At 40.1% G+C, this 24870-nt stretch overlaps 4 protein-coding genes across 4 annotated transcripts; 1 reads left to right on the top strand and 3 right to left on the bottom strand.

The window, feature by feature from the left end:
* The first annotated feature begins 2656 nt into the window (after window positions 1–2656).
* ppcs (phosphopantothenoylcysteine synthetase) lies at window positions 2657–5849 on the top strand. Its single transcript, XM_034585922.1, has 4 exons — window positions 2657–2770; window positions 3859–4396; window positions 4483–4586; window positions 5281–5849. The coding sequence occupies exons 2-4, from the start codon at window positions 3862–3864 to the stop codon at window positions 5605–5607; spliced, it is 966 nt and encodes a 321-aa protein (XP_034441813.1). The 5' UTR covers window positions 2657–2770; window positions 3859–3861; the 3' UTR covers window positions 5608–5849.
* utp3 (UTP3 small subunit processome component) lies at window positions 5838–11330 on the bottom strand. The gene is made up of 16 exons (XM_034585921.1): window positions 11097–11330; window positions 10705–10792; window positions 9582–9638; window positions 9437–9493; window positions 9231–9339; window positions 9058–9126; window positions 8831–8952; window positions 8593–8748; window positions 8440–8511; window positions 7928–7968; window positions 7746–7842; window positions 7401–7523; window positions 7168–7304; window positions 7020–7086; window positions 6271–6378; window positions 5838–6106 (listed from the first exon to the last, which is right to left on the bottom strand). The coding sequence occupies exons 1-16, from the start codon at window positions 11111–11113 to the stop codon at window positions 6017–6019; spliced, it is 1410 nt and encodes a 469-aa protein (XP_034441812.1). The 5' UTR covers window positions 11114–11330; the 3' UTR covers window positions 5838–6016.
* A 3795-nt stretch (window positions 11331–15125) lies between these two features.
* On the bottom strand, window positions 15126–18465 carry fam83e (family with sequence similarity 83 member E). Its single transcript, XM_034585532.1, has 3 exons — window positions 17564–18465; window positions 16981–17127; window positions 15126–15254 (listed from the first exon to the last, which is right to left on the bottom strand). The coding sequence occupies exons 1-3, from the start codon at window positions 18023–18025 to the stop codon at window positions 15126–15128; spliced, it is 738 nt and encodes a 245-aa protein (XP_034441423.1). The 5' UTR covers window positions 18026–18465.
* Window positions 18466–19040: 575 nt separating this feature from the next.
* LOC117761543 (epithelial membrane protein 3-like) lies at window positions 19041–24741 on the bottom strand. Its single transcript, XM_034585536.1, has 6 exons — window positions 24605–24741; window positions 23039–23146; window positions 21165–21273; window positions 20639–20741; window positions 20396–20536; window positions 19041–19792 (listed from the first exon to the last, which is right to left on the bottom strand). The coding sequence occupies exons 3-6, from the start codon at window positions 21240–21242 to the stop codon at window positions 19617–19619; spliced, it is 498 nt and encodes a 165-aa protein (XP_034441427.1). The 5' UTR covers window positions 21243–21273; window positions 23039–23146; window positions 24605–24741; the 3' UTR covers window positions 19041–19616.
* Between the last annotated feature and the right edge of the window lie 129 nt (window positions 24742–24870).

Raw genomic sequence — 24870 nt, 5'->3', positions numbered from 1 at the left:
CTCTCTCGCTCTCTCTGTCTACCTCTCCCCCCCACTCCTCCTCCTCCCCGGTTTCATTAAAAGTGACCGGAACTACTTTCCCATACGACGACGCACAGGAAGGTTTGGGGTTTTGTTTCCCTCCGTCAGCCTCGTCACCGCTGCCGCCACAGAAACTAGCGCGCGGTCAAACGCGACAAAATCCCGCAGTGGAGACAACAGCGGCTCCATTCACGCGTGAACTCATCTGTGTTTCCATCGATACATTATATTGACTTTCGAAGCTCTGCGGGGGAAAGTCACTCGATGTGTCTTCTAACGTAGCACATGGCCTTAATAAATAAAGAACTGAGGAGACCTTCAAATAAGTCACAGAACACAAGGAGGATTGTTGTCCACGTGGGTATCACTGGTGATAACTCACCCTTTACTACGTGTTTGCAGTGGTTGAAGTATTTAGATAGATTGTAAAAGTACTAATACCACACTAAAGAAGTGCTAATAGTCCTCTATTTAAGATTATGATGGAAATTTGTCAATTAAATTGCTTAAGAATATGCAGGAAAATGTACTTTTTTTTAAGGTACTCAAAGCAAATAAAATACACCCAGGAGACAGTTATAGATACAGTAGTATTATAGATGTTATGTATACTATAATATTATATTGAATTCTTATTTGTTAGTCTATTCGTTTTTGGAAGTAATTTTTCCCATTCCGTTTTTTTATAGAATTTTTTTTTTATGAATGTGAATATGTACAAAAAATTGTTGTGAGCAATAAATTATATGTAAAATCAGGGGTGAGGTATACTTATAATTATTTTCTATTAAATTGCTGAAAGACTGACTGATGCTGATCATAGTTGCCCAGAGCCCTAACACACCTTCAGAATTTTTGTTCAAATGTAAAAGTTATGAAATATAATTTAAAAAAATTGAAATTTTGAAAAGGATGGGGTACCTGTCTAGGTTGTACCCCTCTGGCTGTCTAAATAATAATAATATTAATATTAATTGCAACAATAATAATAATAAGTGCAGAAGTATGTCTGGTTTAAGTATGGTTTCAATATTTGCTGTTTAAAGAATCCTTGACTTCATTCCTTCAGTCTTGTTTCTTGGCCTGAAAGACTCGTTTAACTATGGTGAGTTTTAAAAAAAAGGATCGTCCTTTAAAATTCCACCATGTCTCACTCTCCTTTCTACAATGCAAACTGCACTTCAGCTAATAAACCATTGAATTCCCAGAAAAAGGAGGTTATGGCCTCAGAGTCCTACAACCTTGGCTTTCAGTAGTTAGTGAAATATGTTAACATTTTTAGTGTGATATATGATATAGGAATAAAAATACTACAATGACTATAATGGATGGTTTATCTGATTGTTTTATGAGTTCTTATGCCAAACTGTTGAAACTTGTTATTATTGAGGTCTTAAAATTACTTTATGGTTTAGGTCCTTTTTCCCAGAGTGGGTCTCAGTGGGCCTTGAGTAAAAATGTTCCATATAAAAAGCCCACACATCTCTTATATAATTTATAGTGATTTATTTGGCAACATGGACCGCTCACTTTTGCATTTCATGAATCTTTTCCATCATTTGCAAACACCCTGGCTGATTATTGAACTGACACACATGACCCCACTTGTACCGGCCCATTAAAACCTGGACCAAGCCTCAGTATATATATTTAAGTGGGGCTGTCTCGGTTGAAAAGAGTTGAGATTCCGTTTTTGTTAAAAAGTGCAAATCAACAAAATATGTGGAAACTGATACTGCAACACAACCATGTATCACAGTTTGTGTTGTGATGATCTATTCAGCAGTGCAACAGCGCCTCTTGTGGGTTGATCATGGGTACTGTTGTTGATACACAGTGACAGTATGGTAATAAAAAGATTAATCATTTTAAATCAGAGCATTTAAAGTGATAATGACTGACCCCGGCCCTTTGTTCAGACTGAAACACACACACACACACACACACACACACACACACACACACACACACACACACACACACACACACACACACACACACACACACACACACACACACACACACACACTCTGATGTCAATACGGATTGACGAGTAAAGGGTTAAATGTCAGAAAGGCCTTTAAACCAAATCCTTTACCTCACACCTCCATATTACAAGGTATAATTATTTTAATCACTGCAGAAATGTCATATCAAGTCAATAAGTCAAATTAAAAAGAAAATTTAGAAAAGGCTAATAAAAGCAATTCAAATCAAGTCAATTTACAATTTGCATTAATTGAAAATCATCAAAAATTGGATGTTCAACCCTGAACCTAGAAGAAACTCAGCTTTTTTTTTTTTTAAAGAATTTGGAGTTTTCATTTAATGCTATTCTCAGTTATAAAACAAGTCAAAAAAGCTGTAGAGTCAGTGAGAGACACTGGTTCTCATGTACTGATAGAGTGTAACAAATATAATGAACGAAGAAGGGAATTAATATCACGATTAAAAGACGAAAAGAAAAATATTACATAAAAAAATTTGTTAAGAAAGACTTCAAGGAATATACATCTTCTAATGAACTAAATAAGAGAAACAGCACTAAAGAAAATAGATTAATTTTAGTTTAGTCAATCTACTGCTCCACACTCCAGTCCAAAAGGTGGCAGTAATGCACCTATAAGCTGTTTGCCAATTGCTAATAAACACCAGAAGAAGAAGAAGCTGCAGAAGAAGAAGAAGACGCTGGTTTCAGGAAGTGCAGAAGTTGTTGTGAAGCTGCAGGAGAAGAAACTGAAGAAACAAAGTAGGATATATTTTTATTCATTTCTCTTTAAGCGTCATAATAAAACAAGTGTCACATTTTATTTTGTTCACTTTATTGTCACAGTGGCTAATTTTTGTTTCCAGCAGCGTTTGACGTTACATGATGCGGTTGCACAACAGTGTCTTTGGGTTTATCTGTAACTTTCTGTGACGTGACAGTTCCCAGCACAGTAAACTTTCACCTGTGTTGTTCATACACTCACTTTATGCTTCATAAACATTTGAAAGAAAGAAACATCAATGTACCTTTTCACATATATACACAACAATCACATTTTCGGGAAGGATCCATTCCAAACATTTGTTTTTACAAATGTTTAACAAAAACAAAATCTATAATGGCATCACTGTTTTTGAAATACCTCATATGCTACCAGTTGTTACATCAGCTGACATTATATTACATTACTGCATCTGTGTCATATTTCTTTTGTATATCCCTTTGTGGTGTATTTAGCTAACATGGATCATTTTGACATGTGTGTAAAACATAATGACAGGTTTAAAGCTAGAGCCCCTCGTTTCTGGACTCTCAGATTTCCTAAGTATTATTCCATATGTTACTCGTTAGTTCTCTCCTTCTGAGAATGCTCTTTGACCTGTTAGATGGAGGGGTTTCCATCTTTATGTACGAAGCATGTCTTGAATTAAAGGCCCCTATGTATGATATCATTTTATCTCTAATCTTGGGCGTACACAATTTCCCTATATGAATGCTTGTCCGACACCGGGGAGGCAGACTTCTGCATTGGCCGAGAACGTCTCCGGGTATACCTAGGTACCTGTCCTGACCTGTAACTTCTGTGTAATAAACCTTATTATACAAGCAAGAATGGTGTCCGCGGAGATTCCGTCATCATCATCTTCAACATCACTGCTGCTTAAATATACAACACCTTATTTATATATTTCCATCAGAGGTTATAAGCGCTGACTGCCTCCACAGTGGACATTATACAACTGACAGGCAGGCAGGCTAACCTGATGTTGATATGCAGATTATGTGAAGTGTAACTATGCTGCATCTATCTTCTCTTCTGATGATAGCACCTCTCTCTCTCTCATCAGGTCATGGCTGAACCCAGGATATCTTCCATTGATGGGAAGTTAGCTGAAGAATTTGCCGTTCCCGCCCATGTTGAGGAGGTCAAAGCAAAGATGTCTGCCTTTGCGACCCAACATGCGGCAGCAGGTCGCCGGGTGGTTCTCATCACGTCGGGGGGCACCAAAGTTCCCCTCGAGTCGCGCACTGTCCGCTTCCTCGACAACTTCAGCAGTGGCAGACGAGGATCCTGCTCAGCAGAGTACTTCATAGACTCCGGCTACGCTGTCGTCTTCCTGCACAGGCACCGCTCCCTCTACCCTTATACTCGAATGTTCTCGACCATAAATGTGCTGGATGCCCTGCAGTTCACAAGTGGGGATGAAGCATCTGGCTCCTCCGGTGAAGTGCTGGTTAACCCGCAGGTGCTTCCTAACATAGCTAAAGTGCTGAAGAAATACCAGGAAGTGAAAGATGGCGGACTTCTCCTGCCCATTGAGTTCAGCACGCTGTCAGAGTATCTGCATCTTCTCAAAGCAGCAGCACAGGCACTCAGCACTATAGGTACAGATTAATAACAATTCACAGGTTGAAGTCCTTACTGAACAAATTATTCATAATTTGTTCTCCAATGTTTTTTCTGCGCTTAGGACCGAAGGCCATGTTTTATTTGGCGGCAGCTGTGTCTGATTTCTATATCCCAGCATCTGAGATGCCTGAACACAAAATCCAGTCTTCCAATGGTCCTCTTCAAGTGAGTAGGAATGCTGCCGTACATGCAAGATTTATTTTTCTAATTTAGACCGAGGTGGCCGTATGGTTCTAGGCATGGCAGTGTTGATTTTGTACATGAGATCCCATACGTTTGATCCTGTGCCATCATCAGGTCCAGTTTTTGTTTGTGACTAAATACCTCCAAAACAAGCTAGAATGGTACTCATTAGAGCTCATGACTGCCAAGGCAAAAACAGTCCCCTTAAATTCAATCAAGCTGTTCCAAATTTTGTCCACATGGATAGAAGTTCCCTAAATATTCTTGATGTTTTTTCTACAGAGATCAATTACTCACTCTGGGAAAATAGTTAAAATGTTGAAAAACACCCTATCTTGCAATGCTAAAGAAAGTGAAAAATGTACTCCTGATCCGGATCCACATCAAAATCTAAAGGGTTCTTCCCTGAGCCATCCCTCCTGTTGTTTTTGTGTTATGTTACTTAATAACAAAGAAAAGGATATGGGGTGAAAACATAGTCTCCTCAGTGAAGGTAATGACAATACAGTCAGCCTCAGCTGTAGTAAATGTTTGCATACTAACATGATAAACATACCAGCTAAGCATGTTAGCATTTAGCTCCAAGCACTGCTGTTGCTAAGTACAGCCTCACAGAACAGCAAGTATGGCTGTAGACTCAGTCCTGTTATTAATGAGGTCTTTCTCTCTCCTTCAGCTTAGCTTGAACATGGTCCCTAAGATACTGTCGCCACTGGTGAAGGACTGGGCACCTCAGGCATTCGTCATATCTTTTAAACTGGAGACCGACGCAGCCATCCTGTTGGATAAGGCTCGTGGAGCTCTGAACAACTACAGGCACCAGGCGGTGGTGGCCAACGTGCTGGACTCTAGACGGGGTTACGTGGTGGTGGTGACCCCTAAAACTCAGGATGAGCTGATCATCACAGAGGAGGACGTGAAGAATGAGGTGGAGATAGAAGAGAGGATAGTGAGCAACCTGACATCAGCACATAACAGGTTCATAAATCAACAAGTGAGTTGACAGTCATCACCTGCACGTCTGAGTCAGTGACGCAGCTCTAAGTTGTGTCTGTTCTCTTCCCGGATCCTGAGCTTAAATTCAATCTTCCCTGTTCTTGCTGTACATGTTTGTCATGTGGTTGTGTAACCTCAGTGATAAGTATATCTGCAAAAACATGACTGCCCTTTTGCAAGATGAGCCTCTATGGTTGTAACACTGTCTCTGTACTAAATCAATATACAACTTATTGACAGTTTATAAAATGTTTATTGAAACTGCACATTTTGATATACTTTCTACAACAGTGACTGACAGAATGATTCAGAGATATTCTGTACTACAAGAGTCACCTGTAATTCACATTTACAATAACAATGACTTTTTCAATCCCATGGCTACGCTTTGCAGCATATGCTCGATTCCCTCTTGGTTACTTAAGTTTGGTGCCCTTCTTGACACCAGCACGAATACCAGACATCTCTCCGCTGTACCTCGTCTCCTCCCGACGAACCTCACGGACCTGGCAAATATAAACAACAGTCTGAGTGTTGTTCTTGGGAGTGCGTTATGACAGATCACAAATATTCTTGATTTATACTGATGAGCCTGGAGACCGGAGGCTTTATGATGTACTAGATTAACAATGTAATAAAAAACGGTTTCATCAATGTGCAGAATACAAACCTGTCCCTTTCTGCGGATTTTAGCCCGTCTGAACTTCTCTCTGTGCTTGACTCGGGGATTACGGTCAATCTTCTTCCTCTTTGGTGTGAGCCCCTTGTTCTTGGCCATCTGTGGAGTTGGTAGAGACACACAATTAGAATAAATGTTCATGAAGGGAAACAGTATGAAGGGCACCAGACATTGATATCTACTGAAAAAGTTAATGTTTTGAGGGTTTATCTAAAATGTCCCTTTAATCTTCTAAGCCAAAAGGAAAGAAGATCCCAGCGAGTGATGAACATTCAAAGACGCATAAGCAGCGGTGAAGGAAATGCATTTTATTATCATCCTCTGATATACTTATAGCTTTCAAGTGTATGCCAGACATGAGCGGCTGTTTGAAGTTGCAGAGTGCAAACGTAACTGTATATCCACAGTTATCTATAATCTAGTACCACACAGCTGGATATGAGGTCACATACTACAGAGACACTCCAGCAGGGGGCGGCCTAAAGTCACCAAAAAACAAAGTGAATGTTTAACCTTCTTAGAGATTTGCCTCCCAAATAAAGAGAAAAAGATCATCTACATAAAGAGAAAACCAACGCTGCTGTAAGACCATATAAGATCAATTCAGTGTTTTTACTCCAGCATTAACATATATTCATCAGTAGTGTATGATGAATATTATAATTCCTTTAGGTAACTGGCTGAGGAATGTCATAGTGCAATACTGATCTTTGAGTGTGTGAGTGGTTTGAGCTCAGTACCTGGTAAGTGATTCCTCTCTTAGCATCTGGATCCAGCGCTTCCATCTCCTGCTTATCTTCCGCCAACCTGCAGCAAATTGACCATTTATCAAACCATTCCCATTTGATTTGGTCCCAACAGCCATTTGCAACTCAAAGTCCTACTTACTCTTCATCTTCTGGGTTTTTGCTCTTTCTCTTCAATTTCAACCGCTCCTCCACCTCTCTGTAGAACCGCAAAGCTGCTTCATCGTCCAGGTCGGAGTCAGAGTCCTCCTCGACCTCAGCCATAGTTTCTCTGGAACCCTGCAGCCAATGAGTACTCGTGAGAATACTATTTTATATTAAACATCAACAACAGAGTCAAACTGAGTATGGGAAATTGGCTGAAATGAACCTCACCTTCTCCTTCTTACTGGAGACTCTGGTCTTCTTGCCCTCTGCTGGCCCTTTGTCCTCACCAGCTAGAAGCTTATGAAACTCGGGTGCGAGCCGAGCATCCACTTCTCCCAGCTCATTGATGAGCTGCAGGGGAGATGTTGAAGAGTCAGACAGACAAAGGATTCCATCCATGTGAATATGTTATAGATATTTAATGGTGTGTCCCATGATGCTGGTAGTGTTTTATCCCAGTCATCGTCATTATTTCCACTGTCAAAACTAAAGAGCATACGAGCAGTGTTCCTGACCGCTACATATTCATGGTGGACACACATTTGGTAAAACTGCGTCAATGAGGGGACTTACATTTCTGTAGGTGAGCAGTCTCTCAATCACAGGGTGGTTATGAGCAGGGATTCGTTTTGCTTTCAGCACCATGTAGAAACTGATGTTTGTGCAGTAACTGGTAGGAAACAAAGAACAGTCATTCAGTGGAAGAACAATTACATGACATTACAGTTTTAAAGTAAAATTTAAGTACAACTTACTTGAGATAAAGTTGCTGTTTTGTCTTGATGTAGTTAGCCCCCTGTAAAAAACAGGACCAAACGTATTTAGATTCATAATTTTTACCTCCACCAAGGAGGTTATGTTTTCACCTGTGTTTGTTAGTTTGCATGACATTTTGTGAAGGGGTGGGGCACAACCAAAAGAAGAACCTGTGGTTTTTTTGGATCCAGATCAGGGGCTGATCCAAGAGTGGAATTTTTGACAATTTAATTGCAAAAACTATGCAGCTAAAATATAAAAGGTTTCTTGGTATTACCCAAAATACCCACACGCCTTCAACACAGTGCCAAACACCAGAGAAAAAAAATTATGTTTCGTGCTTTTACTTCAATGAGCCTAATAAAATAATAGTAATCATAATCAAATAATAGTAAAGGAGTAAATGGATTTTCTTGCTTCAATAATCTTTTCAATAAGGATTAAAGCACTTTTAGAAATCTTCAAAACTCAAAGTCTGGTGAAAAATTCACAAAAAGCTAAATGCTCTCACTTTTCCTGGTGGGATCTTTCCCTCCTTGACCATCTGCATGAGGGGCTGCAGCTCATCTGTGAGTTCAGTAAGCTGGACATATAAAGCACAGACAGAAATGTTGGTCAATGGATCAAGGAGGTTGTTTCACATGTAAGTTGTAGGTGCTTATACCTTTGCCTTGAAGTCCTCAATAAGTTCAAGCAGCTCTGGCGAGTCTGTCTTCAGAAGTTTCAATTTTTCCTTCTGAGACATCTGCTTCAGGTCCTTCACTATCTTCTCCTCTTTTTCAACAGTTTTCTTTTCATCCTTATCCTCTTCAGCAAATTCCTAAACACATAAAACAACAAAGGTCAACAAAACATCAGCACAACAATGCAGATGTAAAGGATAGATTTACAATAAAAAATACCTGAAAAAGGTTTAAATCATAATCCTCCTCGCTCAGATTTGCAGCCAATCGGTTTTGGATATTTTTAGCCTCTTCTTCTTCCTCTTGTTCATCAGCTTCCAAAACTTCATTTGATTTCCCTTCTGTAATAAGTCATGTAAATGTTGCATAAGCAAACATGATCCATTCAGGTGATACAATTATCACAAAATGCCTCAATAATACAGTCAGAGATTAAAGATACTCACTGGTGATCGTATAATCTGAGTTGTAGAAGATCTTCTTCTTTTTGCCCCATGCCATTTCATTTGGAAGGTCTGAGAGAAAAAAAACAACAAAAAAAACATAATTATAGTTAAACAGGCTTGTACCAGGAAATAAACCAAACTCTGGACATATAAACAGAGAACTTTGTGTTTACCATCATCTTTTCTCGCCTCTAAATCACTGTCCATGTCTGTCCCCTCTTCCTCTTCTTCTTCTTCTTCCTCCTCCTCTGACTCAGAATCATCCAGGGCCATCACCTCCTCCTGTAAAATTCAGATGAGCTTGAATTTGCTCCCTGGGCTAAGATAACTCACTGAGGGTGAATCCAAACAAGGGGCAAAAACTGAAAAAGTGCATCACCTCATCGTCTATTTCCTCCGAATCACTCCCCATCTGAGTCCCAAGGGCGAGAAGTTTCTACGGCAAAGAGAGAAAAATATATGTGAAGTAAAAACAGCACCATACACAGTAGTTGAGCAGATAATATCTTATGAGTTAAACTTACTGCGATCTTCTCGTCGTGAAACTCATCGATTTTGTCCTTTGTGTACTGAGACGATTTCTGAGAGCAAGAGAGAAGACAAGGTCAACGTTTGACTGTTGAAAATAACTACAGCACCAAAGCAGAATTAATGTGGTGACAGTATGTTGACAGTTAATAAGTCTATAATGTATAATATAACAATTTGGCATCAGATACTGTGGAACAGAAACATGGGTTAAGGTTTACAAATCTTTGAATGTTGTATTATTTCACAGAGCTTCATGTCCATGTTACTACTGTTGTTATTATACCACTTTAACAGAGAAGAAATGTGGATTAAAAAAAACACAGGGAGCATGACCACAAATGAAGCAATTACACTTCTTGAACAAGACGACTAACACTACTCAAAAGGGAAGGAAAATTATTATGTGTGCAGTCGAAACACATGCTCGTGTTTTTAATGATGTAGCCACAACAATAAAGGGTTTTAATCATTTGTCTAGTTAGAATAAACAATGGGCCTTGAATTCTGGTAAATCTTCTTTTCTTATGGATATTTATTTAAAAATATTGGTTATAATTTTGCCACTGTACATTTATTTGTTGGCTCGTTCAACCCATTCAATCCGTTTGCCACCCAGATCAGGAGGCAGATGCAGAATTGATTTTATTCCACTTACTTTATCATTGCGGGAAAAGCCGTTTTATAAAAAAAAATATTCTAAGGGAATGGATTTTGATGAAAAAAATAATGGTCTGATCATGTGTTTTGGACATTTGGTGCAGCTTGATTGAATTTCAGGAGACTGTAGTGGCTTGGCGGAGGTATTCACTCTATTGTGGGCCATTCTAGTTTAATACCATACTGATGAAATGGCCTTAATCATAGTCCTCATTATCATTATCCCAATGCAGGAGTTTATTCAAACTTAATTCACATTTTTTGACACAACTTCACTGCAGTAAACACAGCTTTAAATAACTACTGAAAGTGAGTGGATGAATTGGTTTTCCATTGTCCATCACTAAATTCTGGTCAGGAACTGTGGCACTGGCCCACTGGATTGATTTTCAACATTTTATTAAAAAACACAACGTTTAAAGACCTTTATCCTGTAGATACTCTGCTGAGTCTTCTCACCTTGTCAGGGACAGGCATGTTCTTGTAGGCTTCAGGATCATCTTCACCGAATCGCTCAGTCTTTTTGATTTTCGGCGGCTTTATAATCCTGAGCAGTGAAGAGACACAGGAGTTTAACAACTGAGAGTATGCATCATCACACTGGAGTCTTGTATCTTCCACTTCTCCTCTGGTGGATGCAGGACTGTTTAGCACAGATCCAGGACCCTTCACACTGAAAACCACAGTCCTGCACTGTCTGTTCAGTTCCTGGATCAAGACTGTGAAGATGTTTAGACCTCAAATAGCAACAGTTTCCCCCCAAAATTCCTACAACTCTTAGATTTACCATCGCCACTAACATCCAGATTAAACTATACTAACGTGAGGAAGCTAACTTTAGCCAAACTCACCTTTTAGCTCGAACCATTGTAGAAATCACACGTGTTATCCGCACGCGGATAAACTAAAACAGGACGTGAAAACAGAAAAGTTTAAACCCGGAGGTTAGAGTAAAATAATAAGTGTAAAAATCCAGCTGCGTTCAGATAAATATGTTCCCCCACTGGTCACCATGTGCTTCCGTGATTTATTCTTCTACAGTATCAATCTGAGTCTACAAAGGAGGGCGAAAGATGCACAGCGCCGCCTCAGGCAGGGGAGTGTATGTACATGTTAGAGGTTAGTTTAATGTTTGGTTTACAGCAAAAACAAAACAATTCAAAATTCTCAGTTACAATAAGTTCAGAGTCAAATCCACTGTGATGCAATGTGCTCACAGTGACATTCAAACTGACAGGATCCAAACCATAGACTGTTTGTAAAGACAGCTGACATTTTGACTTCTTTTCTGAATGGTGGGAGGAAGTGGAGACGTGTCATCCATTTTTCATTCAGTCTATGAACCAAACACAAAGTACTGAGGATGTTGAGGGTTCCATTGGTTCATCCATTTTGCTTTGTCATCATTGACAAAAGTCAGGGATCATCAAAACCATTACAATGCATTGTGTGTGTGTGTGTGTGTGTGTGTGTGTGTGTGTGTGTGTGTGTGTGTGTGTGTGTGTGTGTGTGTGTGTGTGTGTGTGTGTGTGCGTGCGTGCGTGCGTGCGTGTGTGTGTGTGTGTGTGTGTGTTGCACATTGCAATTCTAGTTCATACAAGAGTTGTTGACAAGTGTTGGGTCGACCTCTTGGAGGCACATGGAGAAAAGTCAAAAGTCAGATACACTGTCCTGTAGATGTTTCTCAAAACTTCAACCTCCTGGTGGCGCCATAGGAAAGGTCAGAGGATCACCAAATGCATTATGCAGTGAACAGTGTCACCCATCAAGGCCCTAAATAAATCTCTTCTTGAGACTGTCATCACTTCCCCTTCCTTCTGACACCAATATTTTAATTTCCACAACCCCAGCCTGACGTTTGTCTCTCAGGATTTGAAAAATAAAATGTTTAAATTGTAGCACCCGCAGGTAATTCTTAAAACTTAAAAAAATCACTGAGGACATGATATGTGGGTCAGGAGTTTTAGCTTCAGTCCTGCTGTTTTATTTTCCAGTGAAGATTTAATTGGCATCTTACCAGAACATTTACATGAACCTGACATTTAGTGTCTTTTCATCATGTTGTAAAATGTTGCAGTAGGTCCAGTATGTCCCAACCTTAATACTGAAAAATAAAATAACTACCAACTTTAGCAGATCTTTGCATTCAGTGATAATCCCCACATTCCTATCTTCATCCCATCATAATGTATCACTGACTTAAAATTGATCTACCAGTCAGCAGCCTTGTCTCCTTCTCCTACAGAAACCTACATCAATTCCTGAAGTTAAAGCAGCTATTCGTTGTGAGCTGCTCAAACAAAACCGTTTTATTTATTTAGACATGAAGGAAACTACAGTACAGCACTGCATACAGTGAAGCTTCTCATAATCAGATTCAGTGGGATGTCACATCAACATTTAAAACTGTAACACATCCTGCATAGTAACAGTATGGCTGATTTGGGGTAATTAACACTGCAAATGGTCAAAACCATCCACTGGCTGCCGCCTGTCGTCAGGTACAGAAGTTGTTGTTGCTCTTGTATTTTTGTTCTCATTCTTGGTCCCCTAATTCCCTCTCTGCCAGCGACCTCCTCCAGTCCATATTCAGACCATAACCAAAGCTGCGAGGCCTCTCTCTGGGCAGAAAGTTTGTTGGAGTTCTGTTCAATGCAGATTTCAAGTCATCGTTCCTCTTCTTCATCAGAGTGAAAGCAGGCGTCATGAAATCGGACTCAAGGCACTGCCAAAGAAACAGAGACCAATAATACGTTAAATGTAACGATGCATCACTTTGAGTTTTAGGCACTTTTTAGACGACCTAAAACAATGAATTACTTTGTGCACGTTGTTACAAGAAGATACAAACTTCAAATGAAATTAACCTTTAGAACAGTAGCTACAACAGTTAAATGAGAAAAACCTGTTTAAGTTTTTATCTTTTTGTTTTGAAATATTTGACATGTGGCTTCTAAAAGGGCAGAGTATTCAAATTTAACAAAGAATAATTCCCTCTTTTGTCGCACTGCACAGAACTAAGGTAATAAAGGCCTTAACCTGCATCTTCCTGAAATTGATCTATGTGTCTCCAATTTGCTAAAAGCAGATTACATTTCCTGTTAACATAATAAGGAAATGTTAAAATATCAAATTGCAAATTTCCACCAAAATACTGAAGTCCTCTAATCATTCCTAGAGAGCAGCACAGCTTTTAAAACGTTTTCATGGTTATGTGTCAGGGAGTCTCAGCATTTGGTTAACAATGAATTCAGCAGCGCTGCAACAGGGTGGGCAAAGCAAGCAATTACCTGAAGCCCTGGTCAACAACTACAATTTTGTGAGAACCCCATTCAATTCTATGATTGGTTATGTATTATTTCACCACAGCTCACATAAGTCTGTACACTTACACTGGTTTTGAACCTTGGCACTGGGTCTCCTCTCCCGTCTGGACCTGTGTCCTTTCTGTGTACGCTCAGGTCCTTCATGGATTGGCTCAATTCCGACACAGCGGTGTTGGATCCTTTCTTGAGCAGCCATGAAGTGCTTTGCTGAGGCTGAATCCTCTTCATGATGTCGCTTAGAGAGCTGGAGCTCTCAGACTGTGGCACCCTCAGGATTAAGGGTTTCTGTGAGGAGAGAAATGCTGCTCAGTTTCCACTGGGGCTTCGCACATCGGAGTTAAAACAAATGTTTTGACTGCAAAGGCTGGTGACTTACTCTACAAGATGGTGTGTTCTCCACTTTGGAGCCGGTTTCATCCATGCTGCTCTCGTCCTCCACACAGAGAGCCTCCCTCGATGTCTCTCTTCTCTTATAAGATGAAAGTAGCATCCTGTGCGTCGGTTCTGTTGTTTTATCACCAGCTCTTGTTGTCATTCTGTCATCTAAAGTGGTTCTCTTCTCTGTGGAGAGTTGCCTGGAAATTGTTTTTTCTACAATGCGTTCCACCCTTTAGATGAAATCAACATATTTTCTGTTAAATGTGACATTTCCACAATAATTCAATGTGTTTTCTTTATCTTTTGCTTGTTACCTCTTCATTCTCTCTGGGGTTAGATCGGTTGATGACGGCTTTATATTGCTATGAAAATCATCAAGATCAAAAGGAAAGATATGAAACCTCATCAGAAAAAGAACGTCAATACTTTATCTGTATATTTAGGCTGAAACAAGGCTCACTTCAGTATTGTTGATTTATCTGACACATGGCTTATCACTGGAGAGGTGTTAACGTGAACCCTGTCAAATACAATAAGAGCTCAGTAAGGTCCTGCAAACAATGTATAGATCATAATTATAAAAAACAGGAATTATATTGAATTCAATTTTCAATTAAAGGTAAATCGTACTCTTAAAAAAAGGACTCACTCATTATGTCTTAAATAGGTTCATTTAAAAGGGTTTTCTTACCTTTTTTTATCCCAAAAATTGTTTCCACTGTTGGTAAAATCATCCATAAAGGGTGCATTTTTATTTAACAGCATGTTATTCCTCTGTGATATTTCCTCATGTTGATCAATAGGACTCTCAGGAAAACAGCTCTCTCTCTGGACAACGCCCATGGCTTCCCAGTCCAAGAGAGAATCAGCAGGTGGAGATGGAGGGTTGATAATGTCAGGGTCAAATGAGAGCGGTTTTTGGAAGCGGAGATCTGAAAAGTCTTTTAGCTTTTGAGTCACAGGTATGTGGGATCCTGTGACTCTCGATGTGTCTGCGACTGGAAGCGAAGCAGCAAAAAGGATCCTGAACTCCTGGTCAAACGAGTCCACGGCTGGGCCGTGCAGGACGGTGATCAGCTGCCGGTGCAGGTGAGCGTCGGTCCACGTGAGGCTGCAGAGAACAAAGACGTGTTTATAGCTTATATTAAAGGAAGTCAAAAATGAAATCATGCTTGTTTACCTGTAGCTGCCATGAATCACTGTCTCCAAATCCACCAGAAGGAATTTGTCTTTCATCTCACCGACCACCGTCCTTCCCGTCCTGGAACAGAAGGCTTTCCCTCCAAGAACACGGACTCGGATGTTCTGAAAAATCACAAGGTGAAGATGAAACTGAAGACTGAATTACATTGAAACTTGTTTTTTTTTCTATGATGGAATTCAAATAATCAACTCCATCATGTTTCATACACAATATTTATAGTTAAACAGGCTTGGTCAATTTGGTTTGAGCCCAATGCTAACAGAAGCATGCTAACACGGCCCTAGTGACAATGCCAACATTCTGCCATGTTCATCGTCTTATCTCGGTGAGTTAACAGCCTATTTAGCAATGATTAGTTGTTTCCCAGCACAAAGTAAAGCTGACAGGAAGGTCTATTTTCTCTCAGGTATATGGTCATGAACCAATGTATTTAACAATTTGAAATTTGGAGCTGTTGATGATGCTAGATGATGAAAAAGAGGATGATGATAATTAATTAATCACACAAGCTGAGATCAGAAAAACACATTTACGTCCCTTCAACAAACATCAGATCTCACAGACTTAAATGCCATATTTCATTCGTGGATTGATTAATGCACCAAAGAGTGCTCACGTCTAACTTTGATATACTGTGGAACCCTACAGCTCCGGTTTGATGGCAACAGTTTGTAGCCACTGTTTAAGATGTGGTTGGGGCCAACGTTAGTATTTTACAATACGATACAACGCTACGTTATGATTCTTTACGTTACTATACATTACGTTATGATACGATACAATACATTATGATACGATACGTCACAATACGATACAATACGATAAGATATGGTACGAGATATTTTATTTACCCCTCAAGGGGGAATGTCACCTTAAACGTAAGTATGTGACATCAACATATTCATAAATACAGTACATATATATATATATATATGTACATATAGTTCAACCTTCCTCCTAATCAACAACAACAGCATCAGATTTTATCTCGATAGGCTGTTTCGCTAGTTTCTCAAGAGGGTGGGCTACACATTGGAGCAGTTTTGACTTAAACACAAGTCAACCATTTATACCATACATTATCATAATAGTGTAGAACTACTGCTATGTCCTTTATGTCCAAGAAATTGGACATAAAAGACATAGCAGTTTAGCTAAAGTTTAGCTTTTACAATTAAGTGTGTACTTATTGAAGGTTAAACTGAAAACCCACATGTTTAATTGTGCTCTACGAATAAAATTTGTGAGAATGTGTTGGTGAACCAAATACAATATTCATCTTGAAAATCCTCATGAGTTTGAGAGGCGTTCGAGTTTATTCTCAGGGCACCATGGATATCTTTGCCAAATAGTAGAGATTTTCTACTACCAGTATAATTAAGAAAGTTAGGAAGTCTGCAAGATCAACTTCTGTTCAGTCATGTTCATTCATTTAACGTATAGTATTTACGAAGATGGGATAATTTGTTCTTAACATCAGGCACAGTTTTCACACCTCACTGAAACCACTGAATGCTGTGCAACCAGTTCAACCACTTCCTGTTAAAAGCTCACGCCACATTCCTTACATAAGCATGCCAAAGTAGAGAGACGCACTTTAGTTTATTAGACACGTATGCAGTGTGTCAGGTTTTTAATGATACTGATCTATGCTCACTTTCAGACATGTTAGACAGTGGCCCCATTTTTGCTCTGTAAGACTGGTGGTCCTTGATTTCAGCTAAATATAATCTCTGGTTCATTCATTGCCATGTAAACATACACACACAATGATGGCTGTTAGGTGTGTGTGTTTGGGGGGTGGGGGGGGGGGGGTGGTTAACTCACCGGATGCTGCAGCCTGTTGAGCGTGAAATCCTTCTGAATGGATCTCTGGTTCAGGATGATGTAGACAGGGACGGCCCGGGAGGCAGCGTTGTGTAAATCACCAATTATTGCACCGTCTGTTAATCTGTCTGTCACAATGGCAATTACCTGCACAGCACACCAAATGTCACTCAGCTTGTAATTTGCTTGTTAACTCAAAATGGTACTTACAAAAACTGAAAAACTGATTTTTCTTATTGTTTACAGGTGAAAATCACAGATACTACATAAGTAAAGTAAATCTAACAGTAAAATTGTGATGAGAAAAATACTCTAAGGAATTATTAAAGGTGCTTCAGGTATAACATTTAAACCGAAGCTGTGCATTAGTTTATCCTAAAATCTTAACATGACAAGGAAGAACAAAAGCATCAAATCTTAGAGTGAAGCCCAAATGAAATATTTCTTTTCAAACTATAACATTTCAGAATATAAAAATGTTCTGGTATTTAAGTATCTATACGTCAGATTCACTTATGACTTCACCTCCATCCTTAAAACATTTGGGACATTCATTTACACAAATAAATCTGTATTTGCATACTTGGGTGGCCCTTTGCAAGTGCTGTCGTATTATCTCTCTGACGGGGGGTTCTCCCTCAGCGGGTGGGCTGGTGTGGACTGTGATGCTCCCCATCGTCAGCCAGGGCCCCTTCTCAGGCCAGCCCAGGTCAAGGCCGGGGGCCGGTGTGTCTGAGTTGCAAGGGAAGTAGGTGGAGCAGAAGTCCTCCATCTGTGAGCTGCCTTCCCATCCATCCTCTTCCAACTGCACCTGGTTGAAGTGATAGTCCTGAGCCCAGCTGCCTATCTGTCTGACCTCCTCGGTCGACAGGAAACAGCCGGAGCGCTCTGTGCCGATGGAGCTGTAGAAGGTCTCCGGTCCTGCGCTCAGGAGCCTCTCCACCGCCTGACGCTCCCTCTCGCTGTAGAGGAACTCTGGAGAAGACTCGGTGACCTCCAGGAATATTACGTTCTCATCGAGGCTCTGCTCCTTGGAGTTTGACATAACTGCAGTCTGGTGTGTCTCCGGGGGAAAAGTTGCTCCTCTCAAAGTTCCCACTAGTGACTGCAGTTGTGTGATGATGAGACCATCCAAGGCCAACTCACGTCATCCTCAAATCTAAAAATGATTTCCTCATTCATCCTTCTGGCAAAAAAAAAAAGACACTTTTTCCTGGTTGGTAAGAGTTACCCAGGACGCAGAAGTCTGGATGTTTCTGTCTTGTTGGAATCACGTTGCTCCTTACTGATAAAATCCTGTTCAGGGTTCAGTCCTGAGCACATTTCGTGTTCTGCAGGAGCCTTTTCCCCCAGCTCATGTTGACAGAAGAGAAACATCCACAAGTTGAAATAATCAGCTTGATCAAAATAAAAAATAAAATGAATGCAACAGGTTGTGAAACTCACCTCTCAGATCAACTCTCAGGCTCAACTATTTCTTATGAGCTGTGAGACACTGGCTCTTCATGTGTCTCCTCCCATGAATGTCATCTCACTCCTCTCAACGCTTCCACTCCTTGTTACGGACATTGTTCTCAGATTCCAGAGAATCTGTGCAGCTGACAGGTTGGTGCGCTGCTCACCCACATGATCACTATCCTACTGCACCTCCCCTGGCCTCCACAGCTACAGCACTTTCAAGAAATTCAGTCTCTGATTCTCTGTCTTCCTATAAACCTATTCTATATTGGAATGAACCCTTGTGTGCAATAACAAAACACCATTTACCTCACACTTTTCGTTTTTGTGGGAATACCTTTGTGAACCTTGCCCCCAGTCGGTCACGCTCCTCTTCCTCTCTGTTAAAGTAGTCTGGGGCATACTTTAAAAAAGTAAACAGGGAATTCCACCAAACAATGACAGATAGTGATAAAGACGGCGCACCCTTTTACCACCACAGCGTCGTGACGAAGGATTGCACCTGCACTGTGTCATAAATACAGCACTCAATCCCAAACAAAGCAGGTCTTACACAGATTTAGCCCTTTAAGTGTTGACACAAATAATAAAGTGACAAGAACCAATGTTTTTTTTTAATAAGTAAACACAGATATGTACAAAAGTAATTCAGGCACAATATTTTCACAAAAATTATTCATTTATTATCTCCGACTAGTAAGTTATGTTTTCATCTGTTTGTTGGAGAGTCAGCAGGATTGTGCAAAAACACTACTAAACCGATTTTCATGAAATATCAAAAATATCTGACATGTTTGGGAGACTGATGCTTCTGTGACTGTGTAAAATAACGTAAAAATCAGGATCTAGTGAATTTAAATGTGGTTTCGTAAAGAGAGAGTCATTCTAGGTTCATAATAGATCTCTGTCAGAATCCTTCAAGAGCATTGTCTCTTACAACACAACTGAGTTCTAGTAAATTTCCTTGAGCTGTTCTTGAAGGACAACGAGATGCCCTCATGATGACATAATGTCCTGCATACCGTGCAGCACGTTTGGGTGGATCTTGAGTCAGAAGGAAAACAGCACTGTGTCATTTAAAGAGGTATTTCCTTCTCAGTCGTCTTATTTCCTTGCTTTACTCTTAACTGGGTGGTGACTGAAGTGAGGGGACTCCTATTAAGAGCTTTCTTCCCTTCTCACTGCTTCTTGCGCAGGTGGACGTACAGGACCCCGCTGACCAGGAGCAGAGGGACGCACAGCCACGCCAGGATGAAGCAGAAGCCAAAGTGTCCTTTGCTCAGGTCTCTGGTGTCATTTAGGATCTCCTTTCTGTGGAAGGTGAAGATGAGGCAGGCGGCAAAGTCTGTGAAACCTGCAAGAGTATGAACAAGTTTTAGTTCAAATGATCTCATATCACCATGTTCATACATTTTTAATGCAACATACACTCTCTTCAATAGATAGACCTGTACGATCTACTGTAATTCAGTACAACAGACCAACCATGAAATTCACCTTTAGTTACCGGCACCAAGGAGGTTGTGTTTTTGCCTCAGTCTCTTTGTTTGTTTAACGGCAGGACTATGTAAAAACTACTGAACTGATTTCCACAAATCTTAGTGGAAGGATTGGACATTGGAAAGAATCCATGTTGCCTAGTAAAACTGTGTGGCTCACTGATGTCCTTTGAAAAATGTTTGGACAACAAGGAGCTCTAAAGAGGAATAAGCCATGTCTGGGTTTGACTACACAGACAACCATTGTTTTTAGAATCAGCTCGTTGTTGGTTTTGATATTTCTCATAGGATAATTTGACAACAAGATGAATCACAACGGTGAAATCCCCAAATACCCGTCACTTCCTCAGTGCACAAAACATAAGCATACATGTAAAAAGAATTCTCAAATGAATTGCAAATGTAAAATGCTGTCACAATTTAATTTACAGGGTTAGATGAAGGAATAAGGAAAACACCTGCGAAGGCCTGACAGAAGCCAGTGAAGTAGAAGAGTCCTCCTTTAGACATGGTCAAGAGCTGGCCCAGAAAAACCAGGAAGGAGATAGAGGAGAAGACCACAGAGAGAACCATGAGGGCCTGGACCGACTGCAGCCAGTCTGAGGGAACAAGTTCACACATTCATTCATACAGACACAATTTACATCATCATCGTATAAGGAAACATCCTCGAACAAATGTACGTCAGCGGGATCATTTACCGTTTTCGTTTGTAGCAGCACACATCCAGGTGTCACTGGAGTTGTCATGGAAGCAGTTATACCAGAGGTCTGAGATTTCTGAGTCATCCCATATCCACCAGGACTACAGGGAGGAAGAGAGGAAGAAAGAAAGAAAGACATTTCTGTGATGGATCAGATTTAAAAAAGAGAGTATTCCTGTGACTTCATGCACAAAACTAGTATGTTGTTATGCAGCATTTTTGGTTAATTTCCCTCTTTGTCTCTGGTTGTGTCTCAGGAGGTAGAGAGGATCATCCACTAACCCAAAGGTTGTATGGTTCGATCCCCGGCTCCACAGAGTCCTTGGACAAGAGACTGAACCCCAAATTGCTCCTGACGGCTGCACTGACACTGTCAATTTGTGCTGTATGAAGCTCTTTAAGTAGAAAAGCGCTACGTTATTCTGTCTATTTACTATTGAGCAATAAGACCATAACTGGGTTAATAGTGACATCTACTGGCAAAGTGGGGACAATACAAGTTACCAGCCCAGTTTATATCTCACCTTCTCCAGGGTGGCGATGAGGAGCATGGCCAAGGTGACCAGATGTAGCACAATCAGGGATACTAGGAGGAAGACCATGGCTGCCGGTAGATGTGGGAAGACTTTTATCCTGTGTACAGACGATGTGATTATAGATTATAAAACAAGACAATTCCACCTGTAGAGTCCATTCTGGCTAAATCGGGTGGATTCATATAGAATCAAACAGCAATGTCATCAACCCTTTGCGTTAACTTCCTTGCATGTCATTTAAAACAGCCAGCAGTTTCCTCTCGGGGAAACTCTGACCTCTTTCATCACGCTCCTCCACATCTACACTGACAATCTCTGCTCATTTATCGAGTCACAAGCCCGACTGGGTGGGGGATCTCCAGAGCCCGTCCAGTCTCTGAGGAATACATCCCATTTACTTTCTATCTATAATACATGAATCATTACACTTAAAGTTCAATAAGTAAGACATACCTATACACTTATTTAGTTTTCTTAAACTTATGAAAAGGCAATTTTTTGTAACAGTCTTTAAAGTATTAGTATTAGTATTATCATCCTAATGTCATCAGTATGTTATCACCACGATTCTTTGCAGATCCAGTATCGCAACTTCCTTTGCAATTTATTTATTTAATCTCTCATTCTGTCGTGTTTTAAGTGTGTATTTTGATCTCTACTGCACTTTTAGTATTTCCTTTTGTATTTTGTGTATTTCTTTACCTTGTATTTTATTGTATTTTATTATACCTGGCTGCTATGACAATTTAATTTCCCTCTGGGGATCAGTTGTCTATCTGTCTATCTATCTAGCTATCAAAGAGCATGAGATTATAGATTACATTATTTTATTTAGCAATGATTAGAATAAATACATAGAAAAATTACAAATAATAATATACATTGTAGGAGAGGCAGAAAACTCATTGGGCCTATTCCAAGCCTCCACTTAAATATTAAAATCTGAAAATACAAAACAAACAAAGAAAATAAGGGACCTCCTACGAGAGTCAACCAATTCACAATAACATGTGATGAAAACAAAGACAACGACACTAATGATGATATAAAAGAAGATGTGTCCTTGTGGCGTGGAGAAGTGTTCAGATAAATGAACTATCCAGTAATACTCATGATATCCTGTCCTCATGATTTTTGAGGACATCAGCACAAAAAAGAAGAAGGCACATTATTAATAATACATTTTTCCTGTTTCACTTCTTCTTAATCCCTGTTGAGATTAGTAAAGACAGATGTTGCCAAATCAGAATAAAGTACATCAGGAATTACTCTAAAACATGCATATAGTTTTGTTTAAAATTGACTTTATCAAAATTAGAAAAGGGTTTAATGCACAAATTAGTGTATTAATTGTATATATTGCATTTTCGTTTCTGAGGCCTGAAAGAAAGACTGATGCTTTGGTTTCACAAATAATTTAATCCGATCGAAATACTACAAGGGCTAGATTTAAACTTTTAACTTTCTTGGGAGCTGGAACTCTTCGCCTTGCACATGTTTGTCTTTCCCATCCAGCTCTGCCCATAGAGGGAAGTCACTGTTGCTGTTAGATTGTGGACAGTTGAGGGAGGCATGCGTTTGATTACATACTTCTACATCTGGTCTACGTGATCGCTGGAGGTACCTGGCACAGACAGAGCAGGAGCAACGACCACGTAAACTGAGAGAGTTTCATGGTGGAGGAGCATCTCAGACGCTCAAACAAGAGCCCTATTAGCATTTGATCACATTTGGGTGTGACCTGCAGCTCATTGGGCAAGAGTTTCATCACGCATACACTAAGTTGTGTCAGTGACAGCAAACCCAGGCTCATCTATTCAGTTTAATCCAATACAACCAAGATGTTTTGATGAAGTTCTTACCCTTCAGCTTCTCTTCACGTCAGTGGTTGCCTTTGATTATTTTGTCTTTTTCTGCTGCTGTCCTCCCTTCGTGCCGTTTCTTCCCTCTCAGATGCCTCAGCTCGAAAACTATGGAGACGAGGTGACAGTGGAGGAATGTGGAGTCCGATATAGGAGGAGTTCTCAACACCCATTTCCTCTAAACTTTCCCTGCCCTCCCCCTCAAATCTGTGGTCTGGACCGACCCAGCACCAAAAATAACATTCCTCTGGACCTGCTTCAACACAGAGCATTTTCTCCAAAGTTACACAGCAGACATGTGATCTGCATTAAAGTACTGAACACAATATGATGATGTAAATCCATTATTCAGAGTGTATTCGAAGGGGCAAATAGAGTCAGACAGTAGAAACATCACAACTCAACAGCGGTTGATGTGTGGGTTGGCATTGGTTGGATTTTATATGGTCAAATCCACACTTTTGTACCATGCACTCATGCTGTGCATTCAGCTCACAGCTCAGCATAGAGACCACCACACTCATTTCTAAGTGAGGTGACTGAAAGGAAGGAAATCAGGGCCAATTACTGCCCACTTCTGACCGTAAACGTGCAGGAAATCTCAGACCACCCAAGACACAACACAAAATGTAATCTTCAGAAGGAAAATCAAATTATGTCTAAACTCTATTTCAAAAACCGTTACAGTAATAATAATATAATAAATGATGTCCCACGAGGAAAGCTATTATATGTCTTTTTCACCAGTACAATGATAAAAACAGTGAATAACATAACATAATATAAATATTAACACACTTACACTAATGTAATTCAAATCTCCCATTGTGTTGATATTTTCATACTTTCATCATCAAATCAGATTCCTACACCACAGTGTTACACTATCATTAATTACATTATGGGTTATTATGAATGTTGCATAAACGTGTAAGCAGTATTTTATTTTTTTGTGCTAATATGAACTATTTGATATATTTTGAGTGGTCTACATTTCAAAAAAACAATGCTTCACATTTCATTGTAAGTTTTTAATATATGGGCCAGTTCTGGTAAAACCGTCCTCTGGAGTTGAGCCAGCAGGTACAGGCCAGTTCTGTTGAGCTGATTTCAGCCTGATGCTGGCAGTTTGGTTTTGGCAACCAGAGTCTGACCAGTATAGGTAAAGTCTGTAATTTTTTTGTTGCCCGGTACGATCATTGACGGTTCACTTTCAGCAGCCGGACCCAGGCCACTGTGCTGGGCTGATTCTGGGGTGTCATTGCAACCAGGTTTGGCCCAAGTCTGGCAACCTTACTTGAGCCAAGGTATTTCTTCTGGCCTGCCGGATTTGGGCCATTATTGAGCCAAACTAATTTAGCTTCATCTGTAAAATCTTAATTTTTTGCAGTAACTTTAACAGTCAAAACATGCAGAGGATTGAAAATGTAAAACATCTCTCTCTCTGTTGTATCGTAGTAGAGCTATAAAGTAAAAAAAATAATGAAGTAATGGAGACAAATGAGATAATCCATCACACAACACCTCGGTTTTACTGATGTTTACCGGTGACTCCAAACTACTCACGTTGTTAAAGGTCCCAGAAGACGCCTTCAGGGACCCACGGACAACTCGCAGTGTGTCTTCCCAGGAGGAACCAACAGAACCAACCACAGAAAGACACATTCTCCCGAACAAAGCTGCAGCATCAATCCCACGCAGTTTACACTCATTACCGCGGTTTATTTTACGTTGAGGTTGTTTAGTTCAGTCCTGTTGAAGAATCCCAGAAGTTCGCAGAGTCGCAGTTGCGTGAGTGCGTTTTTTTTTTTAACGAACCGATATAATCGTCA

Source organism: Hippoglossus hippoglossus, chromosome 5 (genome assembly GCF_009819705.1).
Source record: "Hippoglossus hippoglossus isolate fHipHip1 chromosome 5, fHipHip1.pri, whole genome shotgun sequence".
Classification (NCBI taxonomy): domain Eukaryota; kingdom Metazoa; phylum Chordata; class Actinopteri; order Pleuronectiformes; family Pleuronectidae; genus Hippoglossus; species Hippoglossus hippoglossus.
The sequence above is the reverse complement of the archived record's forward strand: the minus strand, read 5'-3'. Positions and strand labels throughout refer to the sequence as shown.

What these genes read in the sequence shown, in the direction of transcription:
- ppcs (XM_034585922.1), top strand. Translation starts at nt 3,862, where the DNA reads ATGGCTGAACCCAGGATATCTTCCATTGATGGGAAGTTAGCTGAAGAA. An exon ending in ACAGGCACTCAGCACTATAG is followed by an intron (nt 4,397 to 4,482) that starts GTACAGATTAAT and finishes TTCTGCGCTTAG; the next exon opens with GACCGAAGGCCATGTTTTAT. An exon ending in CTTCCAATGGTCCTCTTCAA is followed by an intron (nt 4,587 to 5,280) that starts GTGAGTAGGAAT and finishes TCTCTCCTTCAG; the next exon opens with CTTAGCTTGAACATGGTCCC.
- utp3 (XM_034585921.1), bottom strand. An exon ending in ATGATTTAAACCTTTTTCAG is followed by an intron (nt 8,749 to 8,830) that starts GTATTTTTTATT and finishes TTATGTGTTTAG; the next exon opens with GAATTTGCTGAAGAGGATAA. An exon ending in AGAGAGGAATCACTTACCAG is followed by an intron (nt 6,379 to 7,019) that starts GTACTGAGCTCA and finishes CCAACTCCACAG; the next exon opens with ATGGCCAAGAACAAGGGGCT.
- fam83e (XM_034585532.1), bottom strand. Translation starts at nt 18,025, where the DNA reads ATGTCAAACTCCAAGGAGCAGAGCCTCGATGAGAACGTAATATTCCTG. An exon ending in ACTTGCAAAGGGCCACCCAA is followed by an intron (nt 17,128 to 17,563) that starts GTATGCAAATAC and finishes TGTGCTGTGCAG; the next exon opens with GTAATTGCCATTGTGACAGA. An exon ending in TCAACAGGCTGCAGCATCCG is followed by an intron (nt 15,255 to 16,980) that starts GTGAGTTAACCA and finishes GTGATTTTTCAG; the next exon opens with AACATCCGAGTCCGTGTTCT.
- LOC117761543 (XM_034585536.1), bottom strand. Translation starts at nt 21,242, where the DNA reads ATGGTCTTCCTCCTAGTATCCCTGATTGTGCTACATCTGGTCACCTTG. An exon ending in TGCTGCTACAAACGAAAACG is followed by an intron (nt 20,537 to 20,638) that starts GTAAATGATCCC and finishes TTGTTCCCTCAG; the next exon opens with ACTGGCTGCAGTCGGTCCAG. An exon ending in CTTCTGTCAGGCCTTCGCAG is followed by an intron (nt 19,793 to 20,395) that starts GTGTTTTCCTTA and finishes ATACTCTTGCAG; the next exon opens with GTTTCACAGACTTTGCCGCC.